Here is a 15,395-nt window from a genome sequence, read left to right on the forward strand (position 1 = left end):
TGACATGTCTGTATGCTATTCACAATGCAAGTGAATATCCGTGATTTTCGATTTTCTTTTGTGTTTTATGGGTAAATCATATTTTTACAACTTTATTGAGCTACACAATCAATTTTAGACACTTAGCAATCAAAAAAATGAATTTTTAAATAGAGTATTAACATATATTTTTTGAAAGGAAACATGAATGGTATGTGCTACCTAAAAAAAAATCCTCTCTGCATGTGCTTGAATGTGTCATGAACCATGATGACTTTTTCTCTGTTACCTATATACTAAGCTTTTGCACCAATGCAATGTTGGTCTGTAATTTTTAGAAGGAATAAAACCAAACCATTTTTTTAATAAATAAATGACGAATTGAACAGGCAATTAAATGTTGGCCTTAAATGTATTTTATTTTTTTCTCTCTCTCCGAACAAAGGTTTAGAACATCTGGTCATTATCAAGCACAATTTAGGTAGAAGAGTGACATTTTTTGGTGGTAAGAAAATTCAGAAAGGAAACTGCATTCAGTGAGAAAAGGATGTGTGGATGGATGGAATAGGATGTGTGGATGGATGGAATAGGATGTGTTGATGGATGATGTGAGATCATGTCTTATACCAGGATAAAAAGCACAGTGGGCATTGGTTTAGGGCTCTGAGCTAGGGTATAGTAGCAAGACCTGAAAGACAGGCTGTGACTGAATTCTCGTCTCTATATTTACGACAGTTGGTGCATTACAAAGAAACTAAGGAACACACAACCTTTGTTTTTATACAATATATTAAATATTTTTGCTAACTTTCTGCATTTAAAATAATCGTTAGATCTCTAAATCCCCAAAACATGTCACGACAACTCAACTCATCATTACTGGGACAAGCCAATTTGCCTGCTCTAAACATTGCAAAGTTTGGCAGTATAAAGAACTTTATATATGATGTTTTATTATTTATAAACAGCTCAACATAAACAAAATAATACAAAAAACATGTATGATGTGAAACTATTTGTCGTGTTTTTCATCGTTGCAAATGCCACACAAATGCCACGCAAATTCAAAAATGACCCAGGACATAACATAAGAATTTGGTCACAGCCATATAGGAGGGGGGTGAATGGAAATGAGGTATGCATCTGTGCATGCAGAGTGAAATAGGTAATACAGTGTTCACCGCAGGCTGTGGAAGGGTAAGGTGGTGGTGGAAGGAAGGATTCAAACGTTGTAAAGTGTGGATTGGGATTTGAGGTTCTGTTTACACTTGCATATCCAGCGATTCATCTTGCATCTTGGTTTATTAGTTAGGCGGTTCTGAATGATCAAAAGCGGTATTTCAACTTTCAGTTACATCTTCACTAAGATTTGAGGTTTGATACACTGCCAGAAACTCTCAAATAGACAAGCAATTACTCAGCAACAATTTATTTTATGGCACTGTACTGGCACTTCCTTTACATTTCCTGCAGTGAAGGTGAGCTGCCATAATATGGAAGCAAGAGTATTCAAGCAGTTATGTACCGTCATCACAATATAGGCTAAAATGAAAGGATTGCTGTCAAATACTCCCCCGTTTCTTCTTTGACCTGCCATTGCCAAAATCATATGGAAAACAGAACTGACAGCTTTTAATTTGATTGTCATCAATTATATTGGCAGACAGTTCAGTGTGCTAGTGAAGGCAACAAGTACTTATCCGATAATACATTTCTATGAGCAAATGTGAGTTCGTATTGTTATTCACAATTACTTCAGGGGTGGGAAATATTTTTGTCGAAGGGCCACATCAGGATTTAGAATTTCTCTATGATTTTAGACTTTCAGGTGTAGACTGAAGTCGTTTATCCAAAATAATAATTGTGTCATATTCGGGATACCGGATACTGCCCACCCCGATCTGCAGTATGTGTACTGTATGTGTTGTTGTGTGTGGGTGTGTAGGAGAGGGGGTGAGGTAAGATCTTGCAAGATGGGAAGATGAGGGACAAAAAGGGGGAGGAGGGGCAGTCTGATACAAGGAATAAGCCTGTGAATGAGCAGGGGTAAGTGGACTGCCCATGACTGGCCACACTCCAGTGATCCCCCCCCCCCCCCCCCCCCCCCCCAGCCCCCCGTGAGGAACGTCCATGTTCAGAGCTGCCACTGGGGCCAGATTGCTCAACTTTGACCCTGGGCGCTGATCACATGGCACAAACCTGGTGCTGGCGAAGGGGCCCGGCGCGGGGAGCACAAAGCAAGTTCTGACGGGTGAGAAAAGAGAGCAGTCGTCAGTTTGGGGAGTGATCGTCAGCAGGGAGCCCTGTGTGCCAGTCTGTTTTATGGTCAAATCTCAACCACATGATTCAAGCAGGCACTTACATCCCCAGTGTCAAAACAGTCTCAAACTTCATACCCTTTACTGTTTCTGAGAACAACCTTCAGACAAACCAATTCGGAACATAACAATCTTCCCAGAATGCACCTTTACACAGTGATTCTGAAAGTCCAGGCCCATGACTCACTGTTACTGCAGTCATCCCCTGAAGTATCGCCAAATGCAATTGCTGACTTTAATCCAATATGGCATGTCTTGGCACACCAATCAAAGCAACCCAGTGTGAAATTATGTCAATATTTGTACACCGGATGTGGTCATCCTAGGGCAGTGATCATTCACTTTTTCTGAATGAGGGTTGGGTAGTGAAACATTTTTTATTTGATTTCACTGGACTCGCAGTGCCTGAATCTGAAGGTCAGTCTCTCAGCGAATGGAGGGAGAGAGCAACAGAGGGTCCACCTCTCACCACCCAGGTAGCTGAATTTGCACATTCAGACTAATGACATTTTTCAAAATGGGACCACTTCGCCTGCCCGGTGTACCAGGAAAGTTAATCAAGTGTAAGTAGCCTTGCACTAGCCTTGGCTTGTGTGAGATGGAACGGCTCAGAGGAGTAGGTTTCTGTTTCTGTTGCTTGAGGCAGCTTGATGTACAAGTACACCACTGGGCAGGACGTTAGTCTATCGCAGGGCCTTACCCACAATCTACCTCCTTAATGCGGAGTGTCAAGCTGAGATGCATTGGGTCTAATTTTACCAGTATTTGGTATGACTCGGCCTGGGATCGAACTTCCAACCTTCCAATCTCAGAGCGGGAACAAGGCCACTGAGTTGGTCTTGTTAATCAAGTGTACCTATCGCTAATAGCGTGAAAGGAATTTAATAAACGGGCGTGCACTGCTTTTTCGTTGGCTATTCAACAGAAAAGTTTGCTGATCGACTAGGAATGCCTTAAGATTGACCCGTCGATTGCAATTGACGGGATGGCGACCACTGTTCTAGAGTGTGTGTTGTCATGTGCCTTTCGCCTTGATCATGAAGCTCAGTGATTGACCGTCACAGCTGATACTCACCCTCGGGACGGTACTGGGCAATGATGGTGACCGTTTGGCCCGCCCCCTTTAGTGCCGCAGCCGCTTGCTCGTGGGTGGCCCCGCGTAGGTCGATGCCATTAACCTGCATTGACAAAGACACATTGATCTGTACATACATTTTCCACTTTGTACAACTGCAAACAAAAAATAACAAGTCAAACAGGTCCCTCCCTCCTTCCCTCTCAACCCATTAATCTCAACCCCTGTGTGTGTGTGCCTGTGTGCTTACTATTCAATGCCTGTCTGACAGTGTGACGTGAAGAGACTGGGAAGTGGGAGGGAAAGTGAGAGACTGAGGGAAAGACTACGTGCCTGAGAGAAAGAGGGAACAAGTTATTCTTAGACATGTAAATCAGGCCAGAGCTGAAATGCACCTTAACTGCCTACTCTGATCAAGTTGCCAGGGCAGGGGCGTCAGAAAGGCTATTGTAGGGTACGTCTCAAGTTTTGAGGGAGCGTTCAATTGGCATGCTGACTGCAGGAACGTCCACCAGAGCTGTTGCCAGAGTTTCATTTTCATTTCTCTACTATACTACTACTACTTCATTTTTGAGAATTTGTCAGTACGTCCAACCGGCCTCACAACCGTAGACCAGTGCATTGCGTCGTGTGGGTGAGCAGTTTGTTGATGTCAATGTTGTGAGCCCAGTACCCATGGTGGCAGTGGGGTTATGGTATGGGCAGGCATAAGCTACGGACAATGAACACAATTGCATTTTATTGATGGCAATTTGAATGCACAGCGATACCGTGATGAGATCCTGAAGCCCATTGTCGTGCCATTCATCCACCACCATCCCTCATGTTTCAGTATGACAATGCACGGCCCCATGTTGCAAGGAACTGTACATAATTCCTGGAAGCTGAAAATGTCCCAGTTCTTCCATGGCCTGCATACTCACCAGACATGTCACCCATTGAGCATGTTTGGAATGCTCTGGATCAAGGTTTACGACAGTGTGTTCCAGTTCCCGACAATATCCAGAAACTTTGCACAGCCATTGAAGAGTGGGACAACATTCCACAGGCCACAATCAACAGCCTGATCAACTCTATGCAAAGGAGATGTGTCAAGCTGCACGAGGCAAATAGTGGTCACATTTTCTGATACACGCCCCTACCTTTTCTTAAGGTATCTGTGACCAACAGATACATACACATACTGTATGTGAGAATGCTGTTCATCAACTACAGCTCAGCATTTAACACCATAGTACCCTCCAAACTCGTCATCAAGCTCGAGACCCTGGGTCTCGACCCCGCCCTGTGCAACTGGGTACTGGACTTCCTGATGGGCCGCCCCCAGGTGGTGAGGGTAGGTAACAACATCTCCACCCCGCTGATCCTCAACACTGGGGCACCACAAGGGTGCGTTCTGAGCCCTCTCCTGTACTCCCTGTTCACCCATGACTGCGTGGCCATGCACGATTCCAACTCAATCATCAAGTTTGCGGACGACACTACAGTGGTAGGCTTGATTACCAACAACGATGAGACGGCCTACAGGGAGGAGGTGAGGGCCCTCGGAGTGTGGTGTCAGTAAAATAACCTCACACTCAACGTCAACAAAACAAAGGAGATGATTTTGGACTTCAGGAAACAGCAGAGGGAGCACCCCCCTATCCACATCGATGGGACAGTAGTGGAGAGGGTAGTAAGTTTTAAGTTCCTCGGCGTACACATCACGGACAAACTGAATTGGCCCACCCACACAGACAGCGTCGTGAAGAAGGTGTAGAAGCGCCTCTTCAACCTCAGCTTGTCACCAAAAGCACTCACAAACTTCTACAGATTGCCTAGTACGGCAACTGCTCTGCCCACAGCCGTAAGGCTCTCCAGAGGGTAGTGAGGTCTGCACAACGCATCACCGGGGGCAAACTACCTGCCCTCCAGGACACCTACACCACCCGATGTCACAGGAAGGCCATAAAGATCATCAAGGACAACAACCACCCGAGCCACTGCCTGTTCACCCCGCTATCATCCAGAAGGCGAGGTCAGTACAGGTACATCAAAGCAGGGACCGAGAGACTGAAAAACAGCTTCTATCTCAAGGCCATCAGACTGTTAAACAGCCACTTCTAACATTGAGTGGCTGCTGCCAACACACTGACTCAACTCCAGCCACTTTAATAATGGGAATTGATGGAAATTGATGTAAAAATATATCACTAGCCACTTTAAACAATGCTACTTAATATAATGTTTACATACCCTACATTACTCATCTCATATGTATATGTATATACTGTACCCTATATCATCTACTGCATCTTTATGAAATACATGTATCACTACCCACTTTAAACTATGCCACTTTGTTTACATACCCTACATTACTCATCTCATATGCATATACTGTACTCGATACCATCTACTGCATCTTGCCTATGTCGTTCTGTACCATCACTCATTCATATATCTTTATGTACATATTCTTCATCCCTTTACACTTGTGTGCATAAGGTAGTAGTTTTGGAATTGTACTGTAACTGTTTCTCAGGACATTGGGACATCTCAGGAGTATAATCTTGTTCTCAAATCTTGTAGTACATTGCCAATTACAGTACATGTGCATACCTGTGTGTATGTGTGTGTGTATATGTAGAAATATTATCAGTATAAATATCATTATGTGCGTCTGTAGGGGTAAACTCACCGACAGGATCTGGTCTCCCCTCCGCAGCTCTCCGCTTAGGTCGGCGGGCCCTCCCGCCAGGATGAAGGAGACAAAGATGCCCTCTCCGTCCTCCCCTCCCACGATGTTGAATCCCAGGCCTGTGGAGCCCTTATGGAGGACCATCCTCCTGGGATCCCTGTACAAACAGGTCAGATAGTACATGAGCTCAGCATCCGAGTCTGAGGGGCTTAGCATCTTGACTGTCCGTCAGGCAGAGAAGAAAGAGAATCACACACACAAGCAGATAGACGTGGGGGCACGTAGAGCGCGCCTAGGCAAAGTACAGAGATGGCAGAGGCCCAAAGGAGCATTGTGCTCTACTTAAATCATTGTCCCATTTCTGACTGGTTTCCTGCAGACGAGGAGCCTGCACATGAGCGTGAGGTCACAAGTGTGCATGTATGCACGCACGCACGCTGGCACACACACACACATTCACACATAGCCATGTATGAAGACCGAGAGCTAGCATCTGCCACCAGCTCCCACTGGGAGTCAAATAGCAATCAGGACATTGAGGACACCTTCCTCAAGGACTCTTTGGAGAGATGAGACTTATTTTCCCTGTAGTGCCACCAATCTACTCTGAAGGGAGCGCTGTCGCTGTCAAACCAACAAAATGATATAGTTAATAATGTATGTAAAGTAAGGCTAGAAGGTTCGGAGTCCCTTGCCAGGTGTCTTTTTGAGTTGCTTGAGAACAGTAGGAGACTATGTCTAAAGACAGATGAAGTCTGGAAATCATGTTATAGGGATCGATAGCAATGAGTCTCAGAGAGCGCTGATCTAAGACAAGGTCCCATGTACTCTTATTCATTGTGCTCTAATGGTTAAAACTGATCCTATATCAGCACTCCTATGCTGAGATGCTTGATCCTGTACATATACATTGTCACTGACCTAGTTGCAAAGTGCTGCGTTGTAGGTTGTAGGTTCCCGCTTAGACAGACTGTTGTGACAGGCCAAACACTTGTTACATAACAATAGATTGCCATCTACTGGGGGGTTAAAGGAACACTTCACTGATTTTTAACATCATTCAGCACCATACGACTCACCATACGACTCACAAAAAAAATCCGTGAAATACTGCTTTAAAGTAATTGGGTAAAGCAGTGATACCAAAAAACATTTAAGGTGTGTCTCAAACAATTTGTGAAATAAGGTTAGGGTACGACATTGTCCGAGCATAGTGATTAGTACGTTTTCCTATAATACAAGGGGAGTTTCTCAATTTAGGGGTGGTTCTCAATTGGGTTAAGTCTGTCCTCTCCTCGACTCCTGCATCCTCCTCTCTTCCGTGAGCTGGAAACCGATAAGTTGTCGAAAAGTGTGTCAACTTGTTAGTAGTTGAACGGAGAAGTATGCTATTCTACTGATATCCATTGGCAGAGGTCACACAAGAGTATTCTCCCACCTGTTAGCACGGAAGTGTTTTGAAATCTTTTGATGTCTCCTCGATTACGTTTGACCATTTTCAAAAGCAGGCGAGGAGAGTACGAAGGAGAGGACGCAAGGAGTCGAGCAAAACCAATTGATTCTCTCATTGCCTACCACAAATCTGAACTGTGAATAGAGCAGACAAATTCTAATCTGGACCATTTTCTTTCAATCTAATTAGGGCTGGCACGATAATTGGATAATCGATTAAGGATAAAGACAGTCATGAAATTCAAATAACTGTCAAAACCGCAAAAAAAAAACCATATACCATATATATATATATATATATATATATATATATATATATATATATATATATATATATATATATATATATATATATATATATACACAGTGGGGAGAACAAGTATTTGATACACTGACAATTTTGCAGGTTTTCCTACTTACAAAGCACGTAGGTCTGTAATTTTTATCATAGGTACACTTCAACTGTGAGAGACGGAATCTAAAACAAAAATTCAGAAAATCACATTGTATGATTTTTAAGTAATTAATTTGCATTTTATTGCATGACATAAGTATTTGATCACCTACCAACCAGTAAAAATTACGGCTCTCACAGACCTGTTAGTTTTTCTTTAAGAAGCCCTCCTGTTCTCCACTCATTACCTGTATTAACTGCACCTGTTTGAACTCGTTACCTGTATAAAAGACACCTGTCCACACACTCAATCAAACAGACTCCAACCTCTCCACAATGGCCAAGACCAGAGAAATGTGTAAGGACAGCAAGGATAAAATTGTAGACTTGCACAAGGCTTGGGTGGGCTACAGGACAATAGGCCAGCAGCTTGGTGAGAAGGCAACAACTGTTGGTGCAATTATTAGAAAATGAAAGAAGTTCAAGATGACGGTCAATCACCCTCGGTCTGGGGCTCCATGCAAGATCTCACCTCGTGGGGCATCAATGATCAATGATCATGAGGAAGGTGAGGGATCAGCCCAGAACTACACGGCAGGACCTGGTCAATGACCTGAAGAGAGCTGGGACCACAGTCTCAAAGAAAACCATTAGTAACACACTACGCCGTCATGGATTAAAATCCTGCAGCGCACACAAGGTCCCCCTGCTCAAGCCAGCGCATGTCCAGGCCCGTCTGAAGTTTGCCAATGACCAACTGGATGATCCAGAGGAGGAATGGGAGAAGGTCATGTGGTCTGATGAGACAAAAATAGAGCTTTTTGGTCTAAACTCCACTCGCCATGTTTGGAGGAAGAAGAATGATGAGTACAACACCAAGAACACCATCCCAACCGTGAAGCATGGAGGTGGAAACATAATTCTTTGGGGATGCTTTTCTGCAAAGGGGACAGGACGACTCCATGTGTCGCGAGATCTTTGCCAACAACCTCCTTCCCTCAGTAAGAGCATTGAAGATGGGTTGTGGCTGGGTCTTCCAGCATGACAACAACCCGAAACACACAGCCAGGGCAACTAAGGAGTGGCTCCGTAAGAAGCATCTCAAGGTCCTGGAGTGGCCTAGCCAGTCTCCAGACCTGAACCCAATAGAAAATCTTTGGAGGGAGCTGAAAGTCATATTGCCCAGCGACTGCCCCCGAAAACTGAAGGACCTGGAGAAGGTCTGTATGGAGGAGTGGGCCAAAATCCCTGCTGCAGTGTGTGCAAATCTGGTCAAGAACTACAGGAAACGTATGATCTCTGTAATTGCAAACAAAGGTTTCTGTACCAAATATTAAGTTCTGCTTTTCTGATGTATCAAATACTTATGTCATGCAATAAAATGCAAATGAATTACTTAAAAATCATACAATGTGATTTTCTGGATTTTTGTTTTAGATTCCGTCTCTCATATCATTATTTTTAGTTTAAAATTGTATTTATTTCAAAAAATGTCCTTCATATTTAAGTCAGAAACTTTACCCAAAAGCAGAAAAGTAAAAGTAAGCCTGATTTACAGCCCACAGGAAGGAGGAGAGGAGACAAAAGTAGAGCCAGTTTTAGAATGTTGTGTCGTGGAACAATCAGCTGACTGAAAAAGGGAAATCCAGGCATTCAAAAAGATGACGTGCGACTGAGTCAGTTTCTGTGGTAACGTGATGGAACTGTGTTGCTCCTTGCTGTAGCCAACTCAAACGATTAGAACGGCGACCGCTGTCATTTGGCTGACAAATAACCTTGACCGTCACAGCCCTACCTCTAATCGGGGACTGCAGTACCAGCAGTAATCCGGACCCTCAGGCTCGGATTTGGAAACCCCTGCAATAGCGCATCTATAAAACAAAATAGAGCACGTAAAGTAAAAGAACAAAGCTCCGCCACTTGTTTTGGTATACAGCTGAGGGCAGGGCCAACCATCAGTGTCTGCATGGCGTAACCTGCCAGCACCCAACAGAGCGTTGCTTCCAAAATGTAACACTAGATGGCAACCAAACTCCAGATGGCATCTGAATGTCCTTTAATGTAGCACAAAAGCTTGAACTGAACTTGAAATGCAGCCATGTATTTGAAATCTTCTTAATATAGCTAATAATATTGGTTGGGATGTAATTATATCCATGGAAATGGGGATATATACATGTTCTGTGCTTAGACCAGCTTTGAGAATACGCTGAGTGGGAAAAACATGAACTAATATTAGGTTACATGGACTCTCCACGATGTTGAAAGCTTTCCACAAGGATGATGGCCCATGTTGATTCCAATCTTTCCCACAAGTTGGCTGGATATCCTTTTGGTGGTGGACCATTCTTGATACACACGGAAAATTGTTGACCGTGGAAAACCCTGGCAGCATTGCAGTTCTTGACACAAACCGGTGCGCCTGGCATCTACTACCATACCCTGTTCAAAGGCACTTAAATATTTGGTATTTTCCCTTCACCCTCTGAATGGCACACATACACAATCCATGTCTCTTAAATATCCTCCTTTAACCTTAACCTGTCTCCTTCATCTACACTGATTTGAAGTGGATTTCAATAAGGGATCATAGCTTTCACCCGGATTCACCTGGTCAGTCTATGTCATGGAAAGAGCAGGTGTTCTTAATGATTTGAGAGGCAATGAGCATGGTTGACCCGGTTGCTAGGAATGACAAGCTGCCTTCACCACTCTCATTAATAATAATACTACATGTATTACATTTGTAAAGTGATTTTCAAAATACAAGAACAATCTCAAAGTGAATAAAATAGACATATCGTTTTTTTTTTTTTTATAAACAAATATATCTGACCATATCATGAAAGCAACAATCAAAGTCTGGGAGGAAGGATAGGCCTGTTGATAGAGATGAGTCTTAAGGACTGCTTTAAAAGCTCCAACAGTCTGAACAGCTTGGAGACTATCTGGAAGGGAGTTCCATAGGGGTGGTGCACGGGAGGAAAAGGGCACGGTAGACACACCCTTTTAAAAGGCGATTGAGACGCATTCAAATCAGAGATTGTTATTGGACAAGTTCAGGTAGTCCTTCCTGTTTCGGCTGTTTTCTTCCATTTGGTTTCTAGTGAATACGACCCTGATTACATTATGCTTCTGTGAGAATACACATGGTATTTAAGCCAGGGTTGTTAATAAATCATTAGAGTGGGCCCTCCTTGCCCTCCCACTGTCCCCAAAGGCCTCCCTGTGACAGCAACACAGACAGCTGAAACACATTGATATGGAGAGAGGAACGGTCAGGTAGCTGGAGGCCCACCAGAGGCCATTCTAGGCTAGGACACAGGGAGGTGGCCTACAGTCAAAATGCTAATGCTAACATGGTTCTGTAAAATCTATTCAGCACACCAGCAATAGCTAATTTAGTATTTGCGGCACCAAGGCAACCACAGGCATCTCACCGTAATCATGTGGGCGAATGAGAAAACAGAAAATTCGTTGTGAATTCCACCTCTCTCTGGGTAAGCTCAGACAACCAATTCCGCCTATGCATTAAGCATGCTCCATGAAATGCCTCTCTCTTCTTGCCTCATTATTTCATGTCACCTTTCGTTAGGCTCTCCCAGAATCTTTGTACTCATGCATCCCTTTGATATTTAAGTGTTAAAATCTGAAAATGTCGTAAGGGGAATGCTATGAAAGTGAGAAGCAAACCGCCATTTTGAATAGACTGCTGGGTAGGTTACAGAGCATATCTACTGCATATGTGCTTTGCTTCAACATTTCATATGTCCAGAAAACGTATATTTTCAACCTTCCTGCAAAAGTTAACAAATGTTAATTGGTCTGATATTCTGTATAACCTTTGTGCAACAAGTGAAAATATAAATACTGACAGATATATAACTCAACTTACAGCAATCGCATAATGAGTGTGCACAACACAGTTTAGAAATTGAATTATTGCTATTGACTGTGGGTGGGCTTCCTCTATCAGCATCCACCCACAGCCACTCATTTTCTGCGAGCGAGAGTGCGAGAGAGAGAGAGATATGTAAATTACAACCCATGTTTATTCATTTTCCCTTTTGTACTTCTACTATTTGCATATTGTTATAAACACCGTAAACAGCCATGATATAACGTTTGAAATGTCTCTATTCTTTAGAAACTTTTGTGAGTGTGACGTTTACTGTTCATTTCTGATTGGTTATTTCACCTTTGTGTATTATCTATTCCCCTTGCTTTGGCAATACAATACATTTCCCATGCCAATAATTCCCATTGAATTGAGAGAGTGAGAGCCACAGTCGGTGAGCATTAGGTAGTAATCCGTTATATTGTGGAGCAAGCTAGCACAAGGCATGAGGGGTTACACTAGGATTTCGTTTTTTTTATGTGGAGGTCCAAGAATCTGTTCAATGGTCATTTCAATTCTTCATATTTACACATTGAATCTTGAGGAATATAACGAATTATAACCACGACTGCCTTCCTGCTCTGCATAAGTGTGACTACTTTATACTGCAAAGCGATGTCAACGCTGGTCAAAATAACGTTGCGTGATTTCCATTCGAGTTGTTGTAGCAAAAACAACACTGTACACAGAACATGGCCATGTCCAGATGCTCTAAGTACTTGTGTTTTCTCACTCAACTTACTCAATTTACAGCAGAATGAGTGACGAAAACAAAATCCTTTGAGAAACGCTTGGAACTGCACACACCCTTGCATTCTAGAGTAGGTTTTAAAGAGACAGTTTGATTATTCTCTGCTCCCTCTGAGAAGTCGCCTCACAATACCACAGCGTTCTTAGGCTGGAACTGGATTACGAGAATGGAAGAGGCAGTGCACTCGGCTCACAACAGAGGGAATGCAAATTGAAACGGAGATGAGGCAATCCGAAACACAGTGTGCGTCCCAAACGCGCACCTTCTTTCCTACATAGGGTATTACTTTTGACCAGCGCCCTATAGGCCCTTGTCAAAAGTAGTGCACTGTATAGGGAATAGGGTGCGATTTGGGACGTAACCACTGGAAACACACTGCCTTCTAGTTAATTAGGGTCCAGACAAAGAAGTATTCATGCCTACCAATGTGTAATTAGACAAAACGTTCCCCTTTAACAAAAGAAATGATTAAATACTAATATGTTCTAATATTCTAAGTCTTTGTAAAAGGAGACGGTAGCTAAGGCTCCTTATTAAAACATAAAAATATCTCATAAAAACATTATTAAGGTCAAATGGACTAATAAATTCTGGGCTCCGGGGTGAAGTTTCCCCTAGTTAGAGATCTAGAATCAGGTTCCCTTCCCCTAACCCAAACTGACCCAAGGTCAGCATCTAAGGGAAGCTTCACCCTACAGTACATCGATACATTATGTCAGCTACACTTGAGCAATCAATAAAGGCTTATTGAATACCACATTTAATGGCTCTCTTATGCATCTCAGTAACCAGTGTTTGACATGTCAGACACATCAAGCATAGGGAAAGTCATCGAAATGTATTCAATTTCAGTCGGCACATCCAGAGCGAATCTAGGAAGATCATTCCATTCCATTCAGGCCAAAAGCATTTGTGTGGTATGATACAAATGGCACAGACTGAAACCAAGTGAAGCAATATCCTGACAAATAGTTGAAAAAGAAAACAATCATCCGATTTATAAAATCATATCTTTGTTTTATCCACATGCCCAGACCGTGGTAAAGACCTGCGGTAGTGTGCTTCATCTGGAAGACTCTTCAACAGCAAACAAAACAGCAGACTACCCCATTTGAATTTAAACCATTGTCAAATAACTACATTGACTGTCTTCATAATTGTCCGCGCAGTTTGAAAGGCCCCTTGTAAGTTTGATTTTGTCCTAATACAAAACAAACCCTCCTCCACCTGTCCTTTGTGAAACTGCCCAGCATTGCTGCCACATGCGCACAACACCATATCCTTAATCCTGATCTAGCAAGCTCTGCAATGACCTGCATAGTTAACAGCAGGCCAATTCATTCAAATATCAAAGTAGCCAAGGGACTCCACGTAATGATGCTGGAAGGCAGGGTTTGCCAAGTGCCCAGTCTCATGGCTGGTGCTGACCCACTCGCCAGAGCAACTTCGTCTGCCTTTCCTCTTATAAGGAGCAACACAGCATCCCAAATGTAGCATCAGACTTAAATGATCACTTGACTCAAAAACACATTTTTTTTTGTATTTTGTTCATTAATCCACTGTTGATATGGTCTCACAAACGTATTCTTGTCAGCAGTTACGTTTTCAAAACTTTCAGTAAAAAGCTACAAATGATGATGATGATGATGATAAATGCATTATATGATGCAAAACACATCACACTTTTTTTTACTGAAAGTGCTCTCTCTTAACTTTACTGCTGACATGCACCATTTTTGGAGATCGTATCAACAGTGGACTAATGAACAAAATACTAAAGACGTTTTTTTTTTTTTTAATCAGTTTTAAAAAAAGTGATCGGTTTAAATGCCTTAACGTTCAATGTATCTTGTCCTCTGTTCACATTGCATTAGCCCGGTCCAACTTCAACAATATGGATGATGCACAGTTGAGCTAATCTGGTCCGAATAGCATGCACTTTACCACCTCATGCCTTATTCATGGTTACCATCACACCCCAGCTCTGTTGATTGTACGCCCAGATACGTTGCTCATGCAGAAATGATAAACAAGCTGAAATAATAAATAAGCCCCGCACAAACGAGATAAAGATGGCAAAGTGCTGTTACTAGGAAAAAGGGCAAGCAATCAATAAAAGACAAACTATTGTATGCTTACCACTAACGGAATCTTGATCATTATCATATAAAATAGCACCTCAATACTTATTTTTCAGTTGATGCAAAGAGAGTCTACTGCTGTTCTTGTTGATGTAATATCTATATTATTTTTTGTATTATTATTATTTGTATTATTATTTCTATAATAACTCCCACGGAGGCCAATTAGGAACTACTTTCGTTTTCATAACATAATGCAGATCATTGATATTCTAAACAAACAAGAAAAACTTAACGAAGGTGGAGGCCATCCTGATCCCGAAGGGAAATAGTGCTTGAGGGTTCAACTACAATGTGTTCAGGGAGAGCTAAGAAAGAGATATATTGTCAAGCAATCTGAGATTTTGTATATCTAATATACATGACCAGTGAAATCACATCATGCCCCTTAACGTTGCGATCACACCGACCACCGGCTTCACAAAAAAAGTGTAAAAGCATCTGGTGCGTTTAAAACCACATTTACCGAATAACCTGACGCTTTTAGAGAAAACACATTCACTTATAACAACACTGCCCGTCTTCAGGGGGGGGTCCAAATGTGTTTGCGAAAGATAAGGCCAGCAGGTTTGGACTAGATCAGACCCCCTGGAGTGAGAGGGAGCCGAAGGGAGGAGAGGCATGCAGGTTTAGAAGAGCGAGACCCTCTGGAAACAAGTGAGAAAGTGAGGATAGGAAGAGAGTAGGGGGCATGGAGAGACAGGTAG

The 15,395-nt window shown here is 42.7% G+C and overlaps 1 protein-coding gene across 24 annotated transcripts in view; it reads right to left on the reverse strand.

The window, feature by feature from the left end:
• The window catches only part of LOC110537714 (discs, large homolog 2 (Drosophila)), a 288,136-nt gene that overhangs the window by 20,330 nt on the left and 252,411 nt on the right, over positions 1-15,395 (reverse strand). For 15 of the 24 annotated variants that reach the window (XR_005034996.1, XM_036937691.1, XM_036937685.1 and 12 more), the window contains 3 exons: positions 6,053-6,209; positions 3,373-3,475; positions 2,179-2,223 (listed from right to left, as the gene is read on the reverse strand). Coding sequence is in view for 23 of the 24 variants with exons in the window: in XM_036937691.1 (XP_036793586.1) it covers positions 2,179-2,223; positions 3,373-3,475; positions 6,053-6,209 (305 nt within the window). In the remaining variant the exon portion in view is untranslated. The remainder of the gene's footprint in view (positions 1-2,178; positions 2,224-3,372; positions 3,476-6,052; positions 6,210-15,395) is intronic. The other 9 variants (XM_036937703.1, XM_036937694.1, XM_036937689.1 and 6 more) reach the window with 1 other exon arrangement.

Source organism: Oncorhynchus mykiss, chromosome 12 (assembly GCF_013265735.2).
Source record: "Oncorhynchus mykiss isolate Arlee chromosome 12, USDA_OmykA_1.1, whole genome shotgun sequence".
Lineage (NCBI taxonomy): Eukaryota > Metazoa > Chordata > Actinopteri > Salmoniformes > Salmonidae > Oncorhynchus > Oncorhynchus mykiss.